This window comes from Pipistrellus hanaki (assembly GCF_964339955.1).
Source record: "Pipistrellus hanaki genome assembly, chromosome: 2".
NCBI lineage: Eukaryota > Metazoa > Chordata > Mammalia > Chiroptera > Vespertilionidae > Pipistrellus > Pipistrellus hanaki.
This window is the reverse complement of record NC_140504.1, coordinates 154,764,944-154,783,645: the sequence shown is the minus strand read 5'-3', so window position 1 is coordinate 154,783,645 and position 18,702 is coordinate 154,764,944. Positions and strand designations below refer to the sequence as shown.

The 18,702-nt window shown below is 41.8% G+C and overlaps 1 protein-coding gene across 2 annotated transcripts in view; it reads left to right on the top strand.

Moving 5' to 3' along the window:
• IL12RB2 (interleukin 12 receptor subunit beta 2) overlaps positions 1–18,702 on the top strand; it is a 73,702-nt gene that overhangs the window by 13,260 nt on the left and 41,740 nt on the right. For both annotated transcript variants that reach the window (XM_084875619.1, XM_084875618.1), the window contains exons 8-9: positions 5,230–5,309; positions 17,676–17,895. In XM_084875619.1, coding sequence (XP_084731745.1) covers positions 5,230–5,309; positions 17,676–17,895 — 300 coding nt within the window. The remainder of the gene's footprint in view (positions 1–5,229; positions 5,310–17,675; positions 17,896–18,702) is intronic.

The following is an 18,702-nucleotide window of genomic DNA, read 5'->3' as shown; positions in this document are numbered from 1 at the left end:
TTATATACAGTACAGACAAAATTGTTGAAAATGAATTTCAAAGTAGTAAATACTTGTTATATCACATTAGGCTAAACTATAAACAAGGGAAACTCTGGACTTCTGAATTTTTACCTTTGATAATGACCCTAATGCAGTTTAGAGATGTCAAAAAGCTTTTCTTTTAAGTGTTTATCTGTTAAATTAAAAACCCTTTAAGGTAGTTCAGTAGTAACTTTCTCATGTCTTATAAAATAAACCACTATCATAACAATGAGTGCAGCAACTTGTTATGGTTAAGAATTTGTGGATGGTTGTGAATTGAACCAAGAAAGCTGGCTCTTTCAGAGTAGTTGCAGGCATTCATAAAGAGAGAAACCCATACACTGATATTTACCACGGTTACCCAGCTCTGCTTTCAATGTCTGAATCTCCCTTTTTGGTGTTTGATCTTTCTGTGGATTGTTGTAGGATTTCTTTTCTCTTACTCTAAGCTGCATGGTTTTCACCTTTTACCACTATTTCTGTCATCAGTTTCTTTATGAAACACCAACTGATGTAAACCTAAAAGGTGTGAAATTTTTTTAACACGCCTTCCTTTTAACCCTTTAAATATAGACTCATATGTAACTTGGCATTTAAAAAAATTACTAGTAAGCTTTTTTTTTTTTAAGTCACTCTAAAACCAAATAACCCTTTGCTACCAAAACTGAGAACACAATGTCTCCGGTGGTTTGGGCACAGTTATTTATATCAGCAGGAAACGAGGTCATTATTTACTACCTATGGCCTTTTCCTATGTCATTAAATTTAACTCCAGTAATGGTCCTCCATAAGAAACACTTTTCAAATGACCACTACGTAAGGGATAGGAGGAAAGAAACCATTTTCTGTGTTTAGGACAGTCCCACAATCAATATCCATCAAAGGCAGGCCTGATACTGGGAATCGAGCTACCATATTTTGCTTCTAATGAGAAAACACTTTGAGTTTGGGCTGCATGGGGTCCAGACAGGCCTGAGAATAATATACTCAAGTGCCGGGGAACGTGATCCCTCACCACTCAGAACACCCAGGAGGAATTTTATGTCATTTTCATGTCACTGAAAATGATTTTTTAAAATTTGTTTTCAACCATTTAAAAATATAAAAACCAATATTATTAGTTCACAGGCTGTACAAAACAGGGAATGTGCCAGATTTGGTCCATGGGCCATAGTTTGCTGAGTCCTAACGTAGCTAAACTTGAAAGTTTCATACTTGTGCCTTCTTGCTTGAGGCTTAAGGAAATGAGATTGAATCGCTTTTTACCTTCTAAAGGGACTTAGATGCAAACATTTCCATTAGAAAGAAAATGTGTGTTTTTTGTTTGTTTGTTTGTTTGTTTGTTTGTTTTGAGAACTAATGCAGTCCCTACCCTTTGGTCTTCTTTTGGTCTCCTTTAAGCCCAGCATGTGCCCTGGAAGAAGTGAATGCAGGCACAACAGATGGTAACATCAGAAGGCAAGAACCTATCACTGAGAACTTGTTTAATCAAGTGGGCACTTGTAAATTCTATTTGAATTGAATTGTTTGCAACTAAATTTTAGATAAATGTAGCACAGCCTGAAGAGTGGCCATCCTGGAACCAAGGCAGTGAATGACTTACCTCTCTTGCCTGCTTAGAGCAGGACTTGGACAAAAAAAAAAAAAAAAAAAAAAAAAAAAAGTTTGTGCATTTCACTTAGTCCACTACCTGAAAGTTGAGATATGTCTTTTCTATATTGACTGTTTGTCAAATACTCTCATTCCACTATTCTTGGAGATATTTATTCTTCAATTCACTGCCTGCTAAAACCTCTGTGGTGGGACGGCTTTCCACTCGATTCAGTTGCTATTGTCCCCAGCCCTGCCCTACCTTGGCCTCAGACATAGATGCTGAGCTGAGGGAGACAATGGCGTGTCTCCGATTTAGCTGCCACACAGACAGTGTCACAGAAGCCTAGGATCCTGGGATTTGAGAGTTGAAAGAAATCCTTGAGGCCATTTAAGTCATTTAGGCCAATCTCTTGCTTAATTTAGGATTTAGGATTTTTTTTTTTTCATATTGGTGATTCTAGTTAACCCTACTATTTTCCCCTTTATACTGGAGGTAGTTTTATCTCAGGAAAGCTGATGTCCATTTCACAATATTTGTACATTTAATCATTTGTACCCATGTGTTTTTTTTTTTAAGATTAATCTAATAATTATTTAACAATCATTTGTTCATTTGTTTATTGATCGATTGATTGATTTCAGAGAGGAAGGAAGAGGGAGAGAGAGCTAGAAACATTAAAGATGAGAGAGAATCATTGATTGGCTGCCTTTTGCACACACACACACACACACACACACACACACACACACGCACTGGAATCGAGCCTGCAACCTGGCCAGGTGCCCTGACCGACAATCAAACTCGGGACCCTTCACTTCACAGGCTGATGCTCTAGCCACTGAGCCAAAGCAGCCAGGGCTGTACCCATTTGTTTTGAAATCACTTTGACATATGGGCCTTTGACTTTTCTCTTCCCACCTGCCTATAATAGCTTTAATCTGTCTTTTGCTAGATGACACTGTGGTTAGAATTTTAAGTGATTTTGTGAAAGTTGACTATCAGAGATTCTCTTTAATATTAGCCCTTACATTGCATGAAACAGCAGTGGTTTGACACCCTTGGTCATGAAATTCTACACTTTGAAATTCATACAGATTCAACTAATGATTTCTCTCCGATAGTGACTTACACTGCAGGTGGGCACCATTAAAATTTCAGTTTCACTTACAATTTCTCTTTTGAAGAGACTATGATTCTAGAATTTGGGTTTTGGCTCTGTAATAATATGGTAGGTTGTAGATCTTTAATGAGGCGATGAGTTTTCCTTTAAATTTCTTACCAATATGTAATTAATTGAAGACATTTAGTGCTTTGGAACAAGTCAGCTGGCTTTGACACTGAGCACACCCAAGTGTCCATATCATGATTATGTGTCAATGTCCAGATTACCTGATTTGTGAAGTGTTTATATCTTTGCTCCACATAATGAGCTGTAATAAAAGAGCAGGGTCTTTGGGGACCTAGGCTCAGCTCTCAATTTTGTCATTTACCAGCTCTATGTCTTTTGTAAATCATTTAACCTTTGTCAGTTGTAAAATATGGGTAATCATAGGCACCCCCTGCAATGTGTGGGATTAAGTGAGATAATGTATATAAAGTGTCCAAATATTACCTGGCATATAGGAATTTAATATCGAATACATGCATGTCAGATTCCCTTTTCTTCTGTTGCCTGTTCATTTTATTTATTTATTTATTTATTTATTTATTTTTTTGTGCATCTGTACTAACAGGGGAAAAAAGTCCTGGTTTGATTCCTGGGTTACTTCTTCATAACCCTAAAGGATTGAGAGTTTCAGGATGTCTTATGTATGTATTTCTTACTGCTAAGTCCTCACTGGTGGAAAGAGTGGGGAAAGAAAAGAAGTGATCCCTAACTGGTTTGGCTCAGTGGATAGAGCTTTGGCCTTTGGACTGAAAGGTCCCAGGTTCGATTCCGGTCAAGGGCATGTACCTTGGTTGTGGGCACAGTAAGGAGTGTGCAGGAGGCAGCTGGTCAATGTTCCTCTCTCATCGATGTTTCTAACTCTCTATCCCTCTCCCTTCCTCTCTTTAAAAAATCAATAAAAAAATTATATTTAACAAAAGAAAAGGAAAGAAGTGAATGTTCAGAAAAAAAATAAAAACAGAAAGAAAAGAGGGCAAGAGAGGCAGGAAGAGGAAGTGACAAAGGAAGAGAATAAAACATGAAAGAGGGGCACCTACTGGGGAATGGAAGTGTAGAGAAATCATAAGCCTTCTCAGAACCAGGCAACTGCATGGTGCAAAGTGAAGACCACAGGCTCTGAAATTAAGCAGACCTGTGTTCAAAGCCAGGCTTCTCTGATGATTAGTTCTGGGACCTTGAACAACTCCTTTACTTCTCAGCGCTTCAGTTTTCAAGTAAAGAAAACATCAGCTACGTTTTATGAGTGTTTACCATGTATCAGCACTCTTCTGTGCATTGAAATTCTCCAACAGACCATATGGCGTGCAGAATTATGTCCTCACTTGACAGATGAGGACACTGGCTTAGGGACATAGTTAACTTTTGTTCAAGGTCACAGAGCTGGGATTTGCCCATAGATGGTCTGGCTCTGGAGCTCAAATTTTGACCGCTGCCCTGAAGCTGCCCACATTGTGGAGGTAAGGAGGACGTGAGGTGTAACTGTGGATGGGCCCACCCAGGATCTGCCCGCAGTATGTGCCGGTGCACATGCTCCCATCCTTTCTCTCTCATTCTCTTCTCTCCCTGCTTATCTTCTGTTATCCAGATGGAAGTTAGTTTTCTGGAAATTTCTATCTGATTAAAAGGAACCTCTACTCCAGAAGGAACCCTATTGTAGACTGACCTCAAGTACACTCTACCTGTCACTGTTAAACAAGTGAGGTTGGCCCACTTATACACACACCCCCCCCCCACACACACACACACACACTCCCTCTCTATCACACAGGAATTGATTATTTAATTTCTTTTTAAGCATGTTTGATTAACTTTCTCAAATTAGGTCATATTTGATCATTGTCTTAAAGATTGGTAGATATTTCTTGTATCCATTCAGCCTGTGTTTTAGCATCTGATAGATAATATTGCCTGCTTTGTTCATTCATCATGTAACAAAGAGCTGTTGGAAGCCTATTACATTCTACCTATGGTGGTAAGTAGGAGAAATATTAAGTTGCATGAGATAGGCCTTCCTTTCAAGTAGATCATTGTCTACTAGTTATAAAACCAATTAACTATACTACAGCATTAGGTCAGGAATGGGGATTAACACAAAATTTATTATTTGTATTTTGTACTTTTACAGGGTCAAAAAATGTGTTCCTTATGATTTCTGTCATTGGTTTTTTGTTTGTTTTAAAGAGGAAGTTATAAATCTAATTTCCTCTGCATCATTTTATTTTATTTTATTTGTTAAGGTAATTGCAAGCTTTCAATGGCGAGCTTTCCATGCTCATTGTTTAACAAAAGAAGAAGAAAAATACTGGGGCACAAAGAAAATTGAAAGTATCTTATAATCCTACTCTCCCAGAATCATTTATGAAATAAACCATTGACTTTTAAAGGTTTTGTAATGTATGGATATTTATGTATATGAAAATATGTTCTTTCCCCTTCAAATCAGAGCCTACGGGGACATTAGATATCTGGTACATCACACAGAACACTGACTACAGTAGACAACAGATTTCTCTTTTCTGGAAGGTAAGTTTTCAATGTCAACTTAAAATTCATGAGAATTGCATATTTGTGTTTTTTGTTTTATTTTGTTCTTATTGAGCTATAAGTAACATATAAAGAGGATTCTATATTTGAACAGTATGTTTGAGGATGGAAAAAGGCCCTTTTTCACACAGTGAGGCTTCAGAGACTTTGTTGGTGCTCTTTATCTCAGCCGAATCTTCATGATACTCACCTCAGTATCATTTACTTCTGCCAGATAAGGGTGAGAGCTCTGACTCCACACAATCTCATCTTTTCCTCATCTGCTTCCTCATCTTTTTCTCGTCTAGATCCCTTCCATACCTATGTATGCCCACCCCCAGGGCCCCACTACATCATCTCTTCTGACTCTTGTCCCCTCTATCACCCTTCTCTCCTGCATACAGTGTGCCTAGCAGTGACCAGGCCACCGGACTTAGGCACTTTTGGGGGAATTAAAGCTCGAAACCTGTGGATGAGGATATATAGGAATATATTTTTCATGGTCACTGAAAAGGGAGAGGGAAAGCTACCTCAGGAACACAAATAATACTGAATAAACAATAGGAATGGGAAGGGAGAGCAGCTCTTCCTCAGGAATAGCAGTAGAGCAGCAGGACGGAGGGTAACCTTCCACAAAGCAATGTGGCTAATGTTATTACAGGATGTCAGAATTTCACAGGGTGCTGAAAGCCGGCACTGTCCCTTCATTAAGTCCTTACCCAAACTCTGGGAAGTAGGTACTAGGCATCCCCACTTAACAAATATAAAAACCGGGTTTGCCCTAACCGGTTTGGCTCAGTGGATAGAGCGTCGGGCTGCAGACTGAGGGGTCCCAGCTTCGATCCCAGTCAAGGGCATGTACCTTGGTTGCAGGCACATCCCCAGTAGGAGGTGTGCAGGAGGTGTTTCTCCTTGATGTTTCTAACTCTCTTTCCCTCTCCCTTCCTCTCTGTAAAAAATTAATAAAATATATTTTAAAAACAAAACAAAACAAACAAAAAAAACGGGGGGGTCAGAGAGAGAAAGTCCCTCCTAAAGTCACCCAGTTGCTGAGTGCTTAGCTTGGATTGAAACCTGATCCAGAACTCTTTCTGCTACATCCTTTGTTGAAAGAAAATGCTCTTTGAATTGAGCTACTAATTAGCATGCTCATAATAAGAGCTATTCAGGTGCACTGTACTCTTCCTTTTTCCCCCAAAACCTCCCCCAGATAAAGGTAAATAAACAGTTTTGGGATTGTGAAGCTGGTGAGCACAAAACCAGGAAGGGTCAGAGTAAGGAATAAAAAGTCCTCGGATGGAGTTAGCATGATCAATTTGGATGGTTGCAATCTTCTTCTGTTTTAAGGAATGAGCCAGGCAATCAATAAGCTCTTTGTCCCTCTTTTGTTTCCTCTCTCTCTCTCTCTGTCTCTCTCTCTCTGTCTCTCTCTTTCTCTCTCTCACACACACACACTCACACAAAATGTCTGGTAGAAGAGGGGACTACTATAAATAGCAGGATGAGTCATGATTAAGCTCTTAACTTTGAAACTAAAACCAAAGCTTAAAATTTATTTTATTTATTTATTTAAAAAATATATATATAATTGGTTTTGTTTTTTTAGTTTTTTTTTTACAGAGAATTAGATACATCTATGAGAGAGAAACATAGATCAGCTGCCTCCTGCGCACTCCCTACTGAGGATGTGCCTGAAACCAAGGTACATGCCCTTGGCCAGAATTGAACCTGGGACCCTTATTCACTGAGCCAAACTATTAGGGTAGCTTAAAATTTATTTTAGCCGGGACCGGTTTGGCTCAGTGGATAGAGCGTCGGCCTGTGGACTGAAGGGTCCCGGGTTCGATTCCGGTCAGGGGCATGTACTTGGGTTGCGGGCACATCCCCAGTGGGGGGTGTGCAAGAGGCAGCTGATTGATGATCCTCTCTCATCGATGTTTCTAACTCTCTATCCCTCTCTCTTCCTCTCTGTACAAAATCAATAAAATATATTAAAAAATAAAATAAAATAAAATAAAATAAAATTTATTTTAAAATAAAGCCATTTGTACTAGCAAGACAATTCTCAAAGCAAGACATTTAGAGCGGTCATATCTGTGCCTATGATAGGAGAACCCAGCTGAATTCTTTTATATATATATATATATATATATATATATATATATATATATATATATGTAATTGATTTCAGAGGGGAAGGAAGAGGGAGAGAGAGATAGAAACATCAGTGATGAGAGAGAATCATGGATTGGCTGCCTCCTGCACGCCCCAAACTAGGGATCACGCCCACAAACCAGGCATGTGCCCTTGACTGGAATCGAACCTGGGACCTTTCAGTTCGCAAGCCAATGCTCTATCCACTGAGCCAAAATGGCCAGGGCCCAGCTGAATTTTTGGCTCGCGGTTTTCATTTTCACAAGTAAATGACTGGTTAAACCCAAAATTCCTCCTCCCAAAAGGTCTTCTACATACATATGCAGATTCTTCTCTGCTTCTCATTCTGATCTTGTCCCTAATCCTCACAAAGAATAGGTTACAAAATTGGGTTTTGGAATTCAAAGGGACTTCAATCCTCTTCCAGCCCACCCTTCCTCTCATGAACATTGCTCCCATATTAGCGGGGACAGACAGATGTCTCTGCTGGGACCTCCTGAGACAGGAAGCATTCCACTCTGTCTGCAGTCCATGCCAGGATGGGCATTTCCTGTTGTTAGAAAATCTTCCCTAGGTGAGGCCAGAATTATAGATGTTTGGACTGGAACTGGCTGGAATAAGAAATCAAAAATGCAAATACTGGGAGCTCCTGTAACTTGACTGTGGTCATGACAGGGAACCTACAAAGCCTTCAGTGACCGTCCAGCCTCAGAGGCTCCTTGGAAAGTTGGGTCTAGTCCTCATTCTTGTAGGGCCGTTCCTGGGCTAAGTCCTTTCTGGCTAAGTCCTTGAGTGCCAAGTCCTGGGAAGCTTCCAGGGCCCCAAACAGGCCACTCACCCAGGGGTGGGAATAAAGCACGGGCCAGAGTCACGGAAGTGAGCAGGCCTGCTCTGGACCACAGAACCACCGAGTCCAGACTCTGGCGCCAAAGGGGATTTAGCCAGCATGCAGTCCCACCACCCGTTTTACAAATGTGGAAACAGCCCTAGCCAGCTTGGCTCAGTGCGTAGAGCGTCGGCATGCAGACGGAAGGGTCCTGGGTTTGATTCTGGACAAGGGCATGTACCTCGGTTGCAGGCTCCTCCTTGGCCCAGGCCTTGCTTCTCTCACATCAGTATTTCTCTGTCTTTCCCGCTCTCTTCCACTCTCTCTAAAATCAATGGGAAAATATCTTCGGGTGAGGATACACACACACCACAACACACACACACACACACACACACACACACGCCAAACAAAACAAAAAACGGAAAGAGGGATGGGGGAGGAATGAGGGAACATTGGGAGGTGAAATGGTTTCCAATGAGAGGGCCTGTGGTACTTGTTCCAGGGAGCCTTTCCCGGGCAGAAATCACTGCCCCTTCTGTCTGGACCACTCCTGTCCCACTAGTCCCACTGGGGATTCCTCATGTCCTGGGAATTGACCAGGTGGCGCTGCAACACAGGGGACTCAGACTAGAAAGAAACGCTGCCACCAGACCAGGTGCTTTGTGGTGGGGCCCAAATTAGACTTCACTGGGGAAAGGAAGCACAGATATGCAGGCGGAGGGTTGGTTTTTTTTTTTTTTTTTTTTTTGAACTGTGATTAATACCGGGAAACCCAATGAGGGGACACCCCACCACGGCGGTGGGGAAATTTCGGGTGCTGGGACCAAAGGAAGCCCCAAGTAAAACCCCATTAGTCTGTGAACACAGTGAGAGCACGTTTCTCTTGCAGTTGGGGAAATGTGAGGGGACCTTTCATTTTTTGCAGGATGTTTACATAAGAGGAGAGCAGCCAGGTGCTGAATGGGCACAGTCCCTGTGGGTGTGGCTGTGCATGTATGTGAGTGTGAGTATAGGTGGGTGTGTATGTGAGTGATGCGGGTGCATGTGTGCTATATACATGGGTGTTATATACTTGTGTGAGCACAAAGGGTATATGTGAATGGGTGTGTGAGTGCGTGTGAGTCTTTCATACGTCTGAGGGATATGAGTGAGCGGGGATGTAGGTGTCGGGGATGTCTATATGAATAGGTGTGTAAGTGCATGTATGTGAAGGTCTTAGTCCATTTTGCTATAACAAAATACTATGGGCTGTCAATCTATTTCTTGAAGTTCTAGAGTCTGAAAGTCCAAGATCTGGTGCGAGCATGGCCGGGTGAAGGGTGTCCTCTGGGTTGCAGATTTTCTGTTGTGTCCCCACATGGTAGAAGGGGTTAGGGAGCTCTGTGGGGTCTCTTTTATAAAATCATTAATCCTATTCATGAGGGCTCTATCTTCATGACATAATCACCCTCCCAGAGGCCCCACCTCCTGACACTGTCACCTTGGCATTAGAGTCCCAACCTTGGGGACACACAAACATTCAGACCACAGCAGTGAATACGTGTGAGCGTGTGGAAGGTGTGCATGTGGGTCTGAGTGTGGGTGTGAATGTGTGTGAATATCATCTATGTCTGTATGAATGTGAGTGTGTGTGTGAGACTGACGGAGACCTTTGCTTTGTTGTTCTGGTTCCCACATAATCATTTATTTTCCCAGCCCTCGGTTTCTCCTGAAAACTGCATTTCTTCAAAAATATCCTGCACTATTTTTTGCCAGTTATTTTTAAGAGAAAAAATATTTTTTCTCCGTTGAAGCCAAAAAGTACCACCTGGTATTTAACAATACCAGGTATTTTTATTGCATTCCATTTTAATCCGTGGAATGCAATAAAAATGCCTGATATTGTTAAAACAAATGTAATAACGTTTAGAAACTGTTTTTCTGTCATGAACAACCTGTTTTATGTGAGAGGCCTTCACAGGAGGTTCTTAGCAATCCTGTCCCTCAGATTCCCTCTGTCATTCTCTGTGCAGTTTCATACTGTTTCCTTTGCTTAGATTAAGCATTTCAGTCTGTGAGTCCAATACACTGTCCTCCAAGTTAATATAACATGTATCCTTTAAGGAGAAAAATCACCTTTTAAAAACATTTTTATTTATTAAATTGGAGTGACATTGGTCAACATGAACATATAAATCACCTTGAATATACATAGATATGGATATGGATATAGATATAGATATTGGTATGGATGTGGATGTGGGTATAAATTTGGATATGAATATGGATATAGATAGATACATGTGTAGATATAGCTATAGATACATGTGAAGATATAGATAAGAGATAGAGGTATAGAGATACAGATAGGTAACCTTTGAAAAGATGATGGACAAAGCCACAATAACCTTTGTAGTTTCCTGTTACTTTCTTCAAAGACCTCTCACTACCTTGATCATAACAAACTAGAATCTTTCTGAAATTATGAGGCCTGATTTTTTTTAATTTTTATAAATATGTTTTTATTGATTTCAGAGAAGAAGGGAGAGTGAGAGAGATGGGAACATTGATAATGAGAGAGAATCTTTGATCTGCTGCCTCCTGCACACCAACTACTGGGGATCAAGCCCACAATCTGGGAATTTGCCCTCACAGGGAATTGAACCATGACCTCCTGGTTCATAGGTCACCGTTCAACCAGAGGCCTGTTGTAAATCCCAAGATAAGACTGACTGCCAGGAGCCTGAGGGCTTATATAATTATAGGATATATGCAATATCAGAATCAATATTTAAATACAAAAGGCAGGAAGATTGCAGTAGTTTGTCACAATATTCAATTTTGTCTCTTTCCTTTCCCCAATCCTGTTCCATCGCAGGCTGGCACAGCATTTCAGAAGACTATTTCGGAAAGAAGTTCCTTCTTTCCTCCTTCCCTCCCTCCCTCTCTCCTTTCTTTCCTCCCCCCCCCCCCCCCCTTTCTTCCTTCTTTCTACTAGGCAAATACCTTTACTCCTGCAGGAGGGTGCACATGCACATGGTCTGGGAGCACACACACACACTGAGTAGGCAGCCGCTCCACTTTTTAATCCTGACACACATGACCTGTCCCTCACCCTTGACTGGAGCTCAGGCGCACAATCTCTCACGATTGGCTAATTAAAAGGGAGGGGTTGACCTTTGCTGTTTCAAGATGGCATCCCACAGGGGAGCTGCAAGCCTGCGGCCAAGATGGAGGCTGCCTGAACTGTTCTTTGGCAGGAAAGATGACTTGTTTATTCTCACAATTTATTTAAATTCTTTTCTTCAAACTCAGCTGACATTCATTGACTTTCATGCTCTGCAGTGTGTAGGAGCAGACTGATTTGCTGTTTGATCCATGTGGTTACATGGGAAGATGTAACATCCCATCACGGTAGCTCCTAATCACAGGGGTGAACGTGGACACTGTCGCTCCCTTCCACTTTCCAAACCATAGCTCTAGTGAATGAGAGAAGGGAGCCTCGATCCCAGGTTCCAGCTCACTCATCACTAAAGCTGCCTTAGGGCCTCAGTGACGGTCCGTCTGACCGTGTTGTCAGGGGTGAATGTACAGCACTGGCCCCCAACATGACACATAATCCTCCTCCTTCTGCCAGAATCCCAGCCAAGGCCAACCTGATTGCTTTCCCTGGCCTTCTAATCACACACATTATACCGGCTGTAAAGTAGGGATTTTTCATTGGGTAACAGAATGGCGTGAGTGACAAAAATGAGAGAGTAGGTAGCAGAGAATTAACAGAAAATAGAAAGGGGGAAAGGGGAGTTAAAATTTCACCCTTATGAAAGTTCCCATTATTTTGCTGTTTTTCTAGCTGCAAAACAGGATAGAAATTTTGTGGGTTAACTACCGTGAAGTCTGACCAGGAATTACATCGGTTCAGTGTAGCACAACAACTGGGCAGGGACTGCCAGGTGCCAGCTGGCACCACAGCGGAGAAGAGCTCATCCTCTCGCCCGGCCAGAGGCTAAGTGGTTGGGTGCTGTCTGTGCACCAAAAGGCTGCCCATTTGATTCCTGGTCAGAGCACATGCTGAGGTGCAGGCTTGATCCCTGGTAGGGGGCGTGCAGGAGGCAGCTAATTTATGTTTCTCTCTCTCCCTTTTCCCCCCTCCCTTCTCTGGAAAAAATAATCAATTAAAAAAATCTTTTTTTTTTTTAATTAATCTTCTAGCTAGAGCTATACTACCTGACTTCGAGTTCCAGCTTTACCACTTAATGGCTGTGTGTTCTTGAGCAAGGTGCTTAACCTCTCTGTGCCTTATTTTTCTCAAGAGTAAAGTAGATAGCCCTGGTGGGTTTGGCTCAGTGGATAGAGCATCAGCCTTTGGACTGAAGGATCCCAAGTTCAGTTCTGGTCAAGGATACATGCCTGGATTGTGGGCGTGATCCCCAGGAGGAGGTATGCAGGAGGCAGCCGATTATTCTCTCTCATCATTGATGTTTCTCTCTCTCCTTCTCCCTTCCTCTCTTATATGTTCTTTGTAACCAACTGTGTGACGTTGGTGAGACTTCCTTATAGAGCTGTGGTATAAGCCAAGTCAAGATGGCTTGTCTCTCCATAAATGGATAGAAGAGTCACGTGACTATGATGGGGAAAGTGCCAATTGTGATGTAGAGTAGGTGAGCTCACCCAGTGTCTTAACACCTGCCATCGGCCAAGCACTTTTAGAAACAGTTTATTTCCTTTAGTCCATTGAGTTCTCCAAAATGCCTATGCTGTACACAGAATTATCCTCATTTTACAGATTAGAAAATTGAGCCTTAGGGACGTAAAATAACTTGTGGTGGAGAAAGAAAACAAAGTGTCTGCCCAAAACAAACGAACAAACAAAAATCTTCACAGAAATTTTTATTTGAGTCCTAAGAATAAATAATTTATCAATTCAGAGAAAATACCCTTTCTCTAATGTACTTTAAAACAAAACAAAAATACAGTGTAAGGGCCCTGAATTTGGACATGTGTTAGGTTTTGTCCTCTCATGGATTATGTTCATCGAGTCATTTTTGATGCTGAAAGCCTTTTCAGGCAGCAGAACTCCTAGAATAGGTTTATGAAGGGGCTGGTCACGTTGCTTCTCAGACAAAGTCCAAAAGGCTAAGTTTACTAAGTTAACGCATCTCCCTCCGGACAGAGCAGGAGGACAACTGCAGGAGAGGGGCAATAGGTCAGCTTTTCCTTTATTAGCTTACTCTTACCAATAGGAGAGTGGCAATGGGGACACTGACCAGATTAGCTTTAGCGCTGCCCATAGAGGTATAAGAATACCAGGTCTTCCAGACACTCTCAGGGATGACAGGAATGGTCCAGACATCCTTCCTCTCCCACATCCACCAGGGGGCGCACTAAATTCTCACATTTCTGTGGGGGATGACTTATCTGTGGGGAGTCAGTTTCTTAACCATTCCTAGGTTCAGCACCCTCATAAGAACTAAATGTAACAACAGACTAAGCTCTTGATTCATGGCATGGCCTGATAAATGATAGTTTCTTCCTTATCACTCACACAAGTGAACAAATCTATAATAATAAAAGCATAGCCGAAACCGGTTTGGCTCAGTGGTAGAGCGTCGGTCTGCGGACTGAAAGGTCCCAGGTTCTATTCCGGTCAAGGGCACATGTACATTGGCTTGGGCACATCCCTGGTGGGGGGTGTGCAAGAGGTAGCTGGTTGATGTTTCTCTCTCATCGACATTTCTAGCTCTCTATCCCTCTCTCCTCCTCTCTGTAAAAAATCAATAAAATATATTAAAAAAATAAAAATAAAATAAAATAAAAGTTGTAGGACATACACTGAGCAAAATGGACCAAATAAAATTAAAAAAAAAAAAGCATACTATGCTAATTAGACCCGACATCCTTCCAGATGACTTTTCAGAGGAAGTTTGGGTCCTGGGTGTCAGAGGGAAGCCTGTGCCAGCATCCAGGGGAAGGAAGGCCTACTCTTGCATGAATTTCGTGCATTGGGCTTCTAGTACTGAAATAAAACTAAGTTCATCTGGAAAGACCCAGCTGGCTCCTCAGGTAGTATAGTTCTTCTGGGTTCACAGCTGGCCCCCTTGTGACTCAGGGCCATTGTGTGGGGGGAAAAAGAATTCAGGATCTCCACCTCCCCCAAACTGCTGACCTCATGTTCACTGCTGATGCTCCACATCAGAATATAATACAGCCTCACAGTTAGAGACACTGCTTTTCAACTTTGGGGCAGAAGGGTGGCTGGGATTCCAGCTCTGACACATGGTGGCCCATACTTACCAGTTCATCACTCAGACTCACCAGTGTCTGAGTAGACAGGTCGCTAGTCTAGAAGCCAGGAGGCCTGGATTCCACTCTTCCTCGTTTGATCCTTAGAGTGGCCTTAAGCAAATCACTTCCTTGCCTTGGGGCTTAGTTTCCCCATTGATAAAAGGAAATGTTGAACTAATTGTAAATCTGTGGAATCCCTTCCTGTTCTGCTGTTCTGTGATGACACTCCATTCCACCAGGGCCACATGTGATTGTAGGGTGATGGATGACATACATTTTTTTTGCAAATTTTACGTTGCTATTAAAAAAAAACAAAAACTCAACTAATTATTCTGTTTTAAGCTGCTACAAGCCCAGCTGGATAGTTACTTGTTTTCCCATTGGCTCACTGAATTTTTTGTTTCCAGGATCCTGTCTGACAAGTTAGGCTCGGTTGTTAATTTGGTTAAGGGAACCAGTTAGAGAGATTAGAGAGATTAACCTTTATCCCAAAATTTGAGCTTCACCTTTTATAAAAGCATAACTCACAAAGTACATATTTGTTTTTCTAACTACCACAACCCCACCCTCACCTTCTCACTGCTTTCTTCAACTCTAAGTTACGGGATATGGAAGAAAAATGCAAAGTACGGTCCAGGCCCTTTACTGCCCTCTGGGAACTGTCACTCATTTTCCAGACTCAGACCTCTGGTCCCTGGGTCACTGTGATCAGCTAGATTTTCACAGCATTCACTAGGCAAGTTCCGTAGACCTGACATGCCCCCCCCCCCCCCCCCCATTCCTTCAGCATTCTGCCATAGCACTGAATGAGAGTGTTGAGGTGTCTGAGCAGGACAATGAGAGAGATGATAAAAGCTGGTTGCAAGGTGTTTTTTCCAATTAAGGCTCTGTTTGCTTAGTTGTCAGAGTGGACTGAAGCCTCTGTGTTCGTGGCAAGAATGGAGAGCCTGGTGAACTTGGTTAACTATGGGGATGCTGTAGGGTGGGGGTGCTTAGGTTGGGGCTGGGATAATAACCATACCTCTGAGCCTCAGCGGAAACAGATAGTGAAGGACAGAATGAGAAATAGCTGAGGGAATGGTCTTCCCTAGCCAGCTTTTGCTTTCATTTATCCTGTTATTTTTTTTCTCTTAGGACAAAAGGCATGTTTATTAATGAGTTTAGAACATCACAATTTCAAAAGCACTCACTTAGTTTAATTTACACAACAGGCCTATGGGGATGGCTGTGGTGGACATTTGGAGTGATGGATATTTTCTTGATTCTTGCCCAAACACACAAGGATGTCTTCTAGGGAGAGGCTGGATGTACACCCCAAAGAGCCCTCAGCAACATGGTATTTTCCTGGTGCATGGACCATGGTGTAAGACCCAGTCCCAGGCCTTGTGGGCCCAACAGAGGCACCTAGGACAGGACCTGCATTAATCACGCTCTCAGAGACTAAAATATAATAAAAAGCTGCATGTCCATGATTTAATTTATAATGAAGAATTCAGCTATTGGGCAAACCAGAAGGCTTGAGTCTGCAGACAGCAGATAGGAATATTCTTTCTCAGTATGCTAATTATTTTGGAAACCAAATTATATAATCAGATATAATAAGTCAGGCAATTTATTCACTTAGAGTGGAAAACACAAATTTTAACCGAACCAGATGTTCATGCTGGCCAAGCCTCTGCTGACAGATAAACTACAAATTATTAGAAGATCGCTTAGGGAGTAGGGAATCAGAGAAAGGGGCACTTGACAATTTTAAGGCGTGTCTTTCAACAGTTTGAGGCCACCCTACACCCCATGGAAGGAATGGCTTTGCCAAGAAAACTGTAATGCTTACGTCTGGTGAGCTGAGCCTTCCTCTCCATGCAGTAGGCATGGAGGGGCACTGCCAGTGCTGACCTTGGCAGCTCTCCACTCTCATTGCTTCTGTTTCCCATGGTCCTTGTCCAAACAGAGTTACAATGCAAATAATTAGTTTTCTGCTTACTTTCTGGGATTGCTCCCAAATGATCTCAATTGGAATTTTTGCAGTTCCAAAAATTCGTTGGGTTCACATTTAAAAAGAGTGTCTTCGTTTCCTAGCACAGATGACTCATCCAATTCATCCAATGGATTTTACTAGTTTAGCTCTTGAAAATCTTGTTTTTTTTAATTTTTATTTCATGAGCAGCATTGTGTTTTCTGTTTAAAAAGGTAGGAGTGTGTGTGTGTGTGTGTGTGTGTGTGTGTGTGTGTGTGTGTGTGAGAGAGAGAGACAAAGTTAGAAATGGAAATTCAGAGGGGCTGAGTGTCTTGCCCGGAGTCACTTAGCTGGTGATCAGTAGAATAGAACTCAAATCCAGATCTTCCCAGTTTAGAGCCTGCTCTTGTTCCGTTGAATGCAATTGCGTTTTCTACTGGTAGGAAGTTTCATTTTGAAGCAAGAAAGAAAAATCTAGGTTCTGTTAAGAATTAGCTTTAAGCCGAAACCATTTTGGCTCAATGGATAGAGCGTCGGCTTGGGGACTGAAGGGTCCCAGGTTCGATTCCGGTCAAGGGCATGTACCTTGGTTGCAGGCACATCCCCAGTGAGGGGTATGCAAGAGGCAGCTGATCGATGACTCTCTCTCATCGATGTTTCTAACTCTCTATCTCTCTCCCTTCCTCTCTGTACAAAAACAATAAAATATATTTTAAAAAAAAGAATTAGCTTTAAGCTGATACCGGTTTGGCTTAGTGGATAGAGCGTCAGCCTGTGGACTGAAAGGTTCCAGGTTCAATTCCAGTCAAGGGCATGTACCTTGGTTGTGGGCACATCCCCACATTGTGTGTGTGCAGGAGGCAGCTGATCGATGTTTCTCTCTCATCGATGTTTCTAACTATCTCTTTCCCTTCCTCTCTGTAAAAAATCAATAAAATATTTTTTTTTAAAAGAATTAGCTTTTAAAAATGTTAGGTAATATTTTTCTCTAAATGGTTGGGATGAGCAGCAGCATAAAGTATGCAGTTGAGGAGCTGAGAAGATGTAAATAAAAAGGTCACTCAGATGTAGCCACCAGCTTCAGAGGACCATGAGGTCCAGGCACAGAGCATCCAGCAGCCTTGTCTGAGTCTACATAGTAAGTAGATGTGTTTTGTTGCAGAATCTGAGTGTATCAGAGGCAAGAGGAAAAATCCTCCACTATCAGGTGACTTTGCTGGAGGTAGCAGGGGAGAAAGCCACACTACAGAACATCACAGAACATACCTTCTGGACATGGGTCATTCCCAGAACTGCGAACTGGGCTGTGGCTGTGTCTGCAGTTAACTCCAAAGGCAGTTCCCTGCCCACTCGTATTAACATAGCAGACCTGTGTGGGGCAGGTAAGTACCAACTTTTCTTTAAGATTGCCTGTGGGAAACCATGTCTTACTCATCTCTTTTCTTCCCCAGGCTCAGTTCAGGGCCTGGCGTGGGTACCTTGGAATTTAGACTTTTGAATCAACAGCTTTAGAGGTTGTCTTTTTCACTCAGCCTATGAGTGGCCTTGGACATCTGAATTAACACTTCTGGGCTTCAATTTCCCAGTCTCTAAAGTGGGGATTACATCATCCGCTTTGCAGGTTATTGTAAGATTAAATACAGAGACTAATATGTAGCAGGTGCTTAATAAATGTTAGTTAAGGAAATATTAGTTGCACTAAATTGAACACTAATGTCTGGCTAATTTTTCCAGAAGCAAGAATAATATGGGCTGTGAAATTCTAGAAGAAAGCATTTTACACCTATAGTCAAAACATATTTTAAAACCAATCATATTAAAATGAAATTCTGGCTGTAATGAAACTATAGTAAAAAATTTTGTCTTAGTTCTTTACATCACAAATTTAGATATGAATCCAGTTTTCTACATGAATTCAACTAGCTATACACATTTTATAGTCGCAGTCTCACTAACTTCTTTGGATAATTAGTAAAAAAAAAAAGAAAAAAGTAAAGAAAAGGGGGGGGTAGGGCGGATGCTAATGCTATTTCTGAAGGCCTTTTTCCAAAATGCCTGCTAGAGTAAAACCATAATGAGATCCTTCCTTAAAATTCAATGCAACAATTTTATCTGCATTTGAGTCAAGCAAATCATCATTTTGAAGAAGCTCCTCCAAAACATGATTATTTTATGTACACTAAGTAGCT